The sequence below is a fragment of the Apaloderma vittatum genome, unplaced genomic scaffold (assembly GCF_000703405.1).
Source record: "Apaloderma vittatum isolate BGI_N311 unplaced genomic scaffold, ASM70340v1 scaffold18728, whole genome shotgun sequence".
NCBI classification, from domain to species: Eukaryota; Metazoa; Chordata; class Aves; order Trogoniformes; family Trogonidae; genus Apaloderma; species Apaloderma vittatum.
Genome location: NW_009731482.1, coordinates 64,007 through 74,320, shown reverse-complemented (window position 1 = coordinate 74,320; position 10,314 = coordinate 64,007). Strand labels below are relative to the sequence as shown.

The 10,314-nt window shown below is 44.9% G+C and overlaps 1 protein-coding gene across 1 annotated transcript in view; it reads left to right on the top strand.

The window, feature by feature from the left end:
• Positions 1-512: 512 nt before the first annotated feature.
• LOC104278284 (monofunctional C1-tetrahydrofolate synthase, mitochondrial-like) overlaps positions 513-10,314 on the top strand; it is a gene marked incomplete at both ends in the record, with an annotated part of 64,948 nt that continues 55,146 nt past the window's right edge. The window contains 7 exons of the mRNA XM_009875209.1: positions 513-599; positions 1,019-1,129; positions 4,987-5,037; positions 5,115-5,168; positions 6,761-6,885; positions 7,891-7,991; positions 8,886-9,010. Of these exons, the coding sequence (XP_009873511.1) occupies positions 513-599; positions 1,019-1,129; positions 4,987-5,037; positions 5,115-5,168; positions 6,761-6,885; positions 7,891-7,991; positions 8,886-9,010 (654 nt within the window). The remainder of the gene's footprint in view (positions 600-1,018; positions 1,130-4,986; positions 5,038-5,114; positions 5,169-6,760; positions 6,886-7,890; positions 7,992-8,885; positions 9,011-10,314) is intronic.

The following is a 10,314-nucleotide window of genomic DNA, read 5'->3' as shown; positions in this document are numbered from 1 at the left end:
GGGACACAGAGGGATTTGTGTGTGTCTTTTCTTGATACGGTTGGGTTTTGGGGTTTGATTTTTTTGGGGGGGGGAGGAGGGAGGGTAATACTGTACTAGAGAGGGGAGGCGACCTCATGGTAAATGTACACACTCGCTGCCCCCGAAAAAAACCCCGCGGTCACCGTGTTTTTGGGCGGTGGTTCAGGTGAGGTTGCGCACGGCCGTGCCGCTGGGCAACGTGTCGTGTGTGCCCTCCCTCGCCGCTCCCTCCGCGCCGGCCGCCGTTCGACCTCAGCTGGGACAGTTCGCCTGCCGCGGCCTGAATTGACCTGAATTGGTCAGTTGGCTTCTGCGAAGTGGAGGGTATGAGGTAGCCAAAAACCGCTCTAGACTGTGGTTTCCTCTGTTAGTCTTGCCTGACAGACAGACATCTCTTGAGGAGTCTGCTCCTTCCCCTGCTGGGTATCCTGTGCGTGTGCAGAAGGTAACAGAGCAGAGCCAGCACCCAAGTCCCCAGAACATTTTTCCAGAAAGCATTCCCGGTGCCTGGCTGCCGCCTGGTTTTCCAAGAAGCATTGCATCAAACAGAGCTCCTCTGTCTGCCTGCTGCCCGCAGTGTTGAATGGCATCCATAAAGGTGGCTGGTTTGCTACTGTTATGGCTGGTATAAAGTCCTCTGCTTCTGTCACTGCCAGGGCCTAGGGTATGGAGATGAGGGACCCACCAAAACCGAGGGCCTGGGGAGGTGGTGTCCTGCTGCCCTTCCCGTGGTGGGGCTGGCAAAGCCTGCTCATGAAATAGTGCAGGATATCTGTAAAATTTGGGGCATGTCAGAGCAACAATTCACATAGCTGCAGTCCAAAGGTATTTTGATCTCTTCAGGTTTTCTGTACCTGTTTGCTGAACATCAGTCTTTGTGGTTTACATCCATAAGTAATTTGGGTGATGAAAAGCATATACACCTAAGCGTCATTTCATATTGCTCACTAACATAGGTTTCTGCTGACTAATGTTAGGAGGGTTTATTTTACTAAAGATTTACCTCTTATTATTGTGTTGCAGCAAGATCACCGAGAATGCAAAGAAATCCTTGGCCTCTCTTAAGAGAGAAAATCCTCAAATTGAGCCAACGCTTGCCATTATTCAGGTACAGTATGTCTGTATGCTCGCTGCCTGTGAGAGATCCCCTTCAGTGCCATTGCTTGCCTGAAGCTTTAGAAGCACATGATGCAGAAAGTAATTTTTATTCAAGCAAAGCAACGGGAGATGATCCCACCAGATTGTAGACTGATGGATTCACAGTCTCGTAAGCCCTTCTCCATGCCTGAAACAGCCATAGCAAACCTCAGGCTGTGGAAAAGGTTTGCAAAGGAAGGAAACAATTTTAGCTCATCTTCCCTTTGCTAACAGACTTCCCCCTTGTAAGACCAGATCGCTTTTTTTCACAGGTTGTCTCTGTTGATTGATGTATTTAAGTCAAGACAGTGGTTCTTGACCTTTATTTAACTTGCAGATTTTGTTGCAGTCTTGAAAAAAGTGCTTATGTGCCTGAAAATGTGGACTTCCTTTCACCTTCCACCCCTGAAATAACATTGCCATAGTTAAGGAAGGACCCTGCTGCTTCCTGACAGCCCTCTTGCCTTTGGGCAGCAGTAGCCTGTCACTGCATTACTACTGTCCCAAACAGAGGAAAACCGCACTGAAAAGTCCCAGTCAGCTCAAAAGGCCTGTGTGAAAAAAATGTTGGCATCCTTTGCAAGCAGCAGCACTTTCTGAGGTGAGGCTATCCCATAGTAATTGAGAGCTCTTTTATTACTAACCGGTGAAGAGCTTTCCTTCCCATTCCACTGGTGTTGCTGTCTTTGAAATAGACAAACTCACAGATAAGAATTGCCTTCCCTGTTAAGCTTGGGAGATGTTCCTCTTCATATTTCATCAGATTTTGGGCCAAGAAAGTGGGGATATTTGTCATTCAGAGTGGCACCCAGAGCTGTGCACGCAGAAACATTCTTGTCCTGTTTTCTAGAACAGTCCTGTTGGTTTGGAGTAGGGGCACACTGAATGATTTAGGAGTGTTGATAGACGAGAAGCTCAACATGAGCCGGCAGTGCGCTCATGCAGCCCAGAAGGCCAGCCCCATCCTGGGATGTATCAAGAGAAGCGTGGTCAGCAGGTCAAGAGAGGTGATTCTCCTCCCTTACTCTGCTCTTGTGAGACCCCACCTTGAATACTGCGTCCACTTCTGGTGCCCACACCATAAGAGGGACATAGATCTGTTGGAGCGTGTTCAGAGGAGGCCACAAAGATGATCCAGGGGCTGGAGCACCTCTGCTGCGAGGACAGGCTGCGAGAGCTGGGATTGTTCAGTCTTGAAAAGAGAAGACTTCGGGGGGACTTAACAGCTGCCTTCCAATACCTGAAAGGAACCTACAGGAAGGCTGAGGAGGGACTTTTTGCAAGAGTGTCCACTGATAGGACAAGGGGAAATGGGTTTAAGTTGAAGGAGAATAGATTTAGATTAGATCTTAGGAAGAAATTCTTCAGTACGAGGGTGGCAAAACTTTGGAATAAATTGCCCAGAGATGTTCTGGCTGCCCCCTCCCTGGAGGTGTTCAAGGCCAAGTTGGATGGAGCCTTGAGTAGCCTGATCTAGTTGAGAGGCATCCCTGCCCATGACAGGGAGGTTGGACTAGATGATCTCTAAGGTCCCTTCCAGCCTAGGCCATTCTATGATTCCATGATTCTATGAATCTTTGACCTAACTATAAATATTTTTGAAATAATACTAGTGAATCTAAGAAGTGATGTACCAACTTTATTCCAGTAGAGCTTCTAAGAGAAGCTGAGTGAATAAGCTCTCTCATCTTACTGTCCCTGGCTAATTGCTGTTAATGTTTTCAGATAGCCCTCCAAGGCTGTAAGTTTAAGGACTGCTAGAAAGCAGTGGTCCATCCTCTTGTTGACCTGTTGTTTCTCATTCCTGTCTTGTCTCCATCCAGTTCAATCAGATTGATCCTCTCTGGGCTGGAGCCATCTAGGGAGACTTGTGTTCAGCTGTACTAGGCCCTGAGTCTGGTTTCTGCAGGGCCACATGAATGTGGCCTTCTATGGTGGCACATGGGAAGGGACATTGTTAGGGTCGGAGAGCGCATTCTGTGAGGAGAGGGTGGTTCCAGCTCACTTGTAATATAATTTGGGATGCATCCCCCTCAGTATTTTTGGATCATAGTTGTGCTTTAAATGAATGTACCTCCTGTCCCCATTTGCCCTGCTTGGTCGTTGGACCTTGGTTGGAGCTGCACAACAGCAGATGAAGATTCTTGATTTTGCTGAAGCTGAAAACTGATATATAGCAGCAGGATCTTGCTTAGCAATGGAGCTGTTGCCATGCAAAGCTCAGCGAAGCACCGTCAGCTCCCCTGCACCCCATGCCCGGCCCCTGCACCCTGCCAGGTAACATCCTGAGCTCTGACCTCACCTGTGCCGCTCTGTGGGCCGTGATGGGAACTGGTTCAGGGCAGGGGCTTTCTGCTCCCGCATGAGGTGAGCTTTCAGCAGGTGGTGATGTGGGGCTGTTACAGGGGACAGTGTGATACTGATGATGGCTGGATCCCAGTGGAATCTCTTGAACATCCCTGGTGATTACACATCAGTGGGGGGAAACACTTCCATGTTTGCTGGCACAAGGGAGCAGCTGTCCTTAATCCCGTCTTTTCTCTGGGCACAGTGTGAGCTCCATGGATATTCTCAGTGGAACAGCCTCTGTGCTGTGCTTTGCCCCCAGATGCCAGATTTGGAGAGCGGGAGGCTGGTAGTGTAGCACCAGGGATGCAGGCAGTGCTGGGCTGGGCGATGGAGGCCAAGCCCTCATCCGCTCTCAGGAGTTGCCTCTCTCCCCAGAGATGGTCCTTTTAAATGCTCTTTTGTCTTTGTCAGCAGTCTTGAACCCTTTGGGTTTATCAGGCTGGTACATTGTGGCAGGCCTGAACCAAAATAATTTTGGGTGATGGTAGTGACAGTCGAAGCCAGCTCTGGCAGCCAGCCATGGAATGAGCGGCTCAACTCCGACGGGAAGTGACTGGCACTGAGTCTTGTGGGAAAAGCTACATAGAATGTGTTCCTAAAGTTGTAAAAAAACCTGTTAACATTTATTTATTTCACTCTTATTGTCTGGGTTGGAAGACAGGTTTTATATATAGTCATATAGCTGTGAGAAGTGTTTTATTCATTTTATTAGGAAGCCGCTAACATTTTTGAGAGTGGAAACCCACTGATCTGTTCGTAGGAGGTTTCTAGTTCTGGGTGTTGAATTCTCTGTTTTAATGTTACAATATATGAAAATATTTGTGGGACCTCTTAAGATTCAAGCGTTAACTTGAAGAGTAGAATTCAGTCGTAATTATTACAGTTAAATATCGTAATATATGTGGTGTGTATAGGTATAGAGACTCAGGAAGGAGGATTCCTGTGTGAGATGATCTCGTAGGTAAATCTGCCCAGGAGACTCTTCTGTCCTAGTGCAGGTGCCTACTGGCAATTGGGAGGAGCCGATAACTTCCCTTGCTCCTGTATTCACAGAAGTTGCTGTAATATATGATGATTTACCTCATTTTTTGGTAGTAAGACACAAACCAGTGTTGTTAGGTGATACGGAGACACTGCAGGAAATGCTGTTATTGCTGTTGCCTGTTTCATCCATGTTACCCTTGTTACACAGCTGGATGGAGAATGGTATCTGCAGATGCAGATTGGTACCTTGCTTAAGTAGTAAATTAAGTGGAAATGGCCACTCTCATCTATAAAAGCCAGGCTAATATCACCACACACCTAAAATAATCAAGCCAAAATAAATTTACCAGATGGCCTTCTGCTTTTTTCTTAGAATTGCTATGCTTTTTATTTGTTTGAATACTAGTAGACACAAACATCCTGTGCATTACTGCACTTGCATTTTTAAATGTAGATTTATTATTTTAAAACTTAGTTTCTGTTTTGTTCCCCAAGGCACATAATGACCATATGATTCAAGAAATAAACAAGAACTTTGCCAAAGAGGTAAGCTTTAACTGATACACTTGTTATTAATCCTGAGCTACTTGCCTTTGGTAATTATAAGTATTTTCTTCTGGCAGGTTGGCGTACGTGTTATTCATGTCAGTCTCCCTGAAGGCAGCAGCAAGGATGAGGTAACTGCACTACCTGAAAGACTCTTCCTTTTTCACTTTCGTCATGAACTTACATTTATTGCTGACATTTATAATCCCTTTGAACTGATCTCTCTTAACTCTAATTAGTTAGAACTGCCTTAGTTCAAATAGCAAGTATTATTCCTCTACTGGCAAGCGTGGGAAAAAAGAGAACTAATGGGCTTGTCTGCTCTCCCCTGGCAAGCTGAGGCAGAATCAACAGATTCTGTTTTGTTTTCCAGTCTTATATTTAACTGCAGCATCCCCTCATACCAACATGGGTATCCTATCTCCCACAGTTGCTCTCGTGACAGTACTTGATTCTTGCCCAGGTTATTCAGGGAAATAAAAGATTAATTGATTTAGAAGAGGAGGGGATTAAATTAATTTGGCTGTTTAAACATACTTGTAATGCTTAAAGTATGTATTTAAAAAATCACCCACCTCAAATCACTAGAGGCCTGAATTCTTAACTCGTTGAAGGTGTTAGTTTGGAGACAGAGCACTAGTATCAAATATGGTTTAAGTATAGCAAACCTTATCTGTATATATGGTCCTGAGGCGACTGAAAGTAAAAACAACAAAGGGATCCATAGTAAAAGATGCTACTGTTCCCAGCTGGCCTCCTTGTCCTTGGTGAGTTTGATAATCCTTTAGACTTGTGGGTTTTGTGTACTGTTATGTATTTGGTACACTTTGTTTTTAAAATGTAACGATACTAGCTAAGGAAAAAACCTTATACTCATTTTCTCCCATTTTTGTTAATCCGATTAAATTACACAGCTTTTTGGTGATTGTTCCCTGCTTTTTTTTGTATGAATGAAAGATGTTCACATGATATTTATCACATGAGAAAATTTTGGCGTGTTTTGTTCCATTTTATGCTTCATGGTCAGAGCAGAATAGCATGTATCACTGTGGATCACCATTGCACTTCAGAGATGAACCGATCGGGTAGGTAGTACAGTCTCAGATGTCAAATATGACCAATTATAAAACATTTGAATTTACATCTAGTTCAGTGCTTGAAATTCATACAGTGCAGTGCTTTTTCAAAATGACAGTTCTTCACAAGATGACTGTCAGCTCTTAGGATTAAAGTGTTTTGAGAAGGAAAATTGGTACCAATATATGCTGTTTTAATAAAATGTATTTTCTCTTGTGTAATTGTTTTTTCCAGTGTTACAACTTTTTGTCCATGTTCTGTTTTGGGGTGCCATATGACCCTGAACTATGTTTTAACCAAGGCTTTTATTTCTAAAAGCATTTTCCGAAGCCATTAGGGTGTTGAGCTTTTGCTGGGATTTGGAATAGAAAAAGACAAAATGCTTTTGGCAGTATAATGTCACATAATACGTGTTGGCTTTGCAAAGTGTTTAGAATAGAATCAGGGTGGTTTAATTTGGTAAGCCGTGGAAATATAAACGAAGGAAAGCAGATTATTGCTTTTTCATTTAGAATTTGCAGTAATATGTGAGGGAAGCAGAGGTGGCCATAAAGTTGTTTTTTTTAATACAGATTTTATCCCCTTTGACTTATATTCTTCTTTTGTCTGTTGTTCTGATCTTTAATGCTTTTTATTTATTTCCTAGATTGTCAATGAAATCTTGAGACTTAACGATGATCCTAATGTGCAGGGCCTTGCCCTTGACCTCCCAGAAAGCTTATGTAGCAGTAAGGTATTAAATGCTGTGAAACCAGAGAAGGATGTGGATGGGTAAGTGAAGCATTTGAGAAATAGTATTAGCAGACACAAGGCTGATTGCTCTGTAAAATCAGTTTTCTCCTGTGCTTTTTATTAATGGATTCCTCAGTCAGTGTGACTAGCTGTGCTACTGAGCGGTGATAATCAATAAGAAGTCTTTTACTGAAGTCATTTTGGTCATTGTCTTTTTAATCGTTGTATACTGTATAATCAGGATATGATCTTTTATCAAAGAGATGAAAATCAAAGTTCTGATTTATTGATGATACTTAAGGTATTTCAGTACTTCAGTGGTACAAACAGTGGTCACAAAGTACTGAAGACAAGCCCTGAAATTTTCACAAGATGGAAAGGTTGGAGAGTAGGTTTTCACTTCCTTAGAGCACTCTCTCGTGGTGGGAAAGCAGGCTGCAATAGTTTGGATCCATTAGCAGAACTTTCCAGTGAGTCTTGAGGTGCCCTGCTCTTTGGAGACATCACTGGTGTCTGGGTTGCCATTTTTCTGCTCTTGCAGCCTTCTCGCTCTCCACCGCAGACTGTTGGTTTTTTATTACTCTTAAGAGAGATTGACAGAGGATGGAAAATTCAGAGCACCCTTGTATATGAGAGGGAAGGCAGTGCGGCTCTGAGTTCCCCCCAGCAAGCTGTCCTGAGCCCAGGAGGGTGTGTTGCCTCTGGCTCAGCTTGGCTCTGGCAGTGCTGGCCTGACTGCACCGCAGCCCCTGAGGTGTTTTGGGTGTCCCACTGCGTCGAGTGAAGAGCTGCCTGTGTATCGTGGGCTCGTGTCACTTGCGTGCGAAGTCACAGATCCCTTTCCTGGCCTCTCCTGAGGCTCAGTGTTTGTCTAACTGGAGTGTGGGATGATACAAATTAGGCACGGTACATAACTATCAAAGGATTTACTTTTATGAGATGTGCTTGCTCTTGGGATTAGCTGTTAGCCCTGTTACAAATGTTACTGGGGACTTATGTTACACAGAATTTTTTTGTTAAATGGCCTTTTTTTCCCCGCTGCAGATTATCCGATGTAAACCTCGGACGCTTGGTACGTGGCAATGCCTCTGATTGTCTAGTTCCTCCTACAGCATGTGCTGTGATGGAGCTTCTGGAAGATTTGGGTGAGACCTTTTATCATAATCATTACATTAATTTGAGCCTAACTAATTTTCTCAGTTTTAGTCCTGACTGAGAGGGAAGTAAAATCTCACCTTGTTGTATTTTCCAGGTTGTAGTTTTTTCCCACCTGAAATATATTTACCTCCTGCTTAGTGAGGAACCCCAGTGAGATCTAAATGTAATATTTGCAGAATTGAGTTGCAGTCCGACAGATTTTGGAGATTAGGCAGGGATTACCTGCCATCAGGAGATTTAATCTCACCGAAGCCACTTGAGACATCTGAGTCTTGAAAACCAAAATACAAGCATCAAGGGATCTCCCTTCACGATTTTGATTAGTGTGAACAGCTGAAGAAATCCAGGTCTGCCCGTAAATATCTGCTGAAGGAATCTTTTGGTTTGGGCTGTGTTGTGTAAATGCTAGCACTGGAATGGCAGATTGAAACAAGTGGCTTTACAGTGTGTGAAGATGTCATTAGTTTAAGGCATTCGTGATTGGTGAGACGAGGATTTCTGTAACAGGACTGTAAACAGATCCATTGTACTTAGTAACAAATATGAATGAAAGGATTTGTGCAAATAGAATACCAGAAAACCAGAGGTATTTGCTTACTAGTATAAGAGTTGAGAGGAAACAACTTCAAACCTGTGCTTTTGTGTACCTGCATGGGCTCTCAGAGAGCTGTCTGTAATTTCACAGGTGCTGTGGTTGTGCCGGCACCCGGCTCTGTCCTGTCCTGAGCCTCTTTGCTGGCTCTTCTGGAGGCCTTTGGTGGTGGGTGACCTGGTAAATGGGGGCAGTTAGCGTAGATGCTCTGTGGCCCGGCAGAGCCTGGTGCTAGAGCCTTTTTAGCCCATCTTTAAAGTGTCTAAATGATGGGGTTTGTGTTGTGCAGGTGGAAAGATGGTGCTGCTGGTGGGAGCCGATGGGGCAGTGGGTGCTGCCTTGCAGTGCCTGCTGCAGAGGGCAGGAGCGGCGACCCTGAGCTGCTGGTGGAAATCCCCTCAGCTGCAGAGCAAGGTGAGCACTCTTCTGACTGCCCCGTTCCCCAGGGGGGTCGTCCTGCATCCACACCGTCCCAGTATCCCTGCGGGCTGCCCGTGAGACACTGCTCCCCTTCGCTGCCGTTGCCCACAGGGAGACTCATCCTTGCAGGCACTGGAGCTGACTGGTAGCCAACATGAGGGTAGGATTTTTTCTGTTCTCCTTCCTGCTTGCTCAGAAATGGTGCTCAGGCAAACAGAGGCCTCTACCAAAATATCACACGTAGCAGCAGCTGCCATAACTTCATTATTTTATGCCAGTAGCTGTGAGAGAAAAAATTCGGGCTACAGCTCAAAACAAATGTGTTAGGTCTCCCTTTTTCTTTCCCTCAGTGTGAGAGCTGCCTGCTTTCATCTCATCCTTTGATATATTTATCTGTAGGAAATGACTTTTGTTGAGTTTGTGCCTTAAATGTTTGCAAATGCTGCCTTTTTTGGGACAAGGAGGATCACAGTCTTTATCTTTGACACCGTTCAGAGAAATTCAGGAGCCTGAGTCAAAGGATTCAATTTGCATGATCTTCCTGGTTGTTCTTCTGCAGAGCTTTTGGCAACAATTTAGAAGGTGGTATGACTTCCCATCAAGCTTCCTAGTTTGTACCTTAGTCCCAGATTTCATAGACGAGTACAACTGGGAATGTGCTGTATTTTGGTGATGTGCAGTGGGGTTCAGATTTTAGCTGTAGAAGAGGTGCACACACTTCAAGGGGCTGTCAGCAAGTTGGTGTAGGGGTGAGGTACAAGGAGACAGCTCTTGTGTTACATGGGGTGGCACATGCCACAAGGTGGCAGCCAATGCAAAATGATAGTATCAAACCGGTGGGTTTTGAAGGCAAGCAGAGGAGGAGGGAATACTTAAGCAGCTGTGATAGTTAGAAAGTTCTCTGGCAAACCTGTGTTTTCACAGCTGCGGATGTTTTTGTCAGACTTGTCTCAGTTCTGTGCTTTAAGTGACTGACAGCACTTAGGAAGCGTATGCCTCTCTTCAAGGTGGGAGCACTGTCAACTTAATATTAGCCAGGTCTCGTTCTTGAATTATTTCTCATTGTTTGAGGACTGCTTTGGACTGGATGAGGTGGATGACAGGGTGGCCACAGCAGTTTCCACTGGGTCACAGCACAAGACTTGGACTGGGCTAGAGCTGCTTGTGCAGTGCTGTTGATATGCTGGGGAGAGATCGGTTTCCTTCCATCCAGATGCTTTCCCAAAGTCGTGCTTTGCTTTTTGGCATTCACTGTAGCTTACCTCTAGCAGAAGGTCAAGGTGGGACCTACTGGGTCC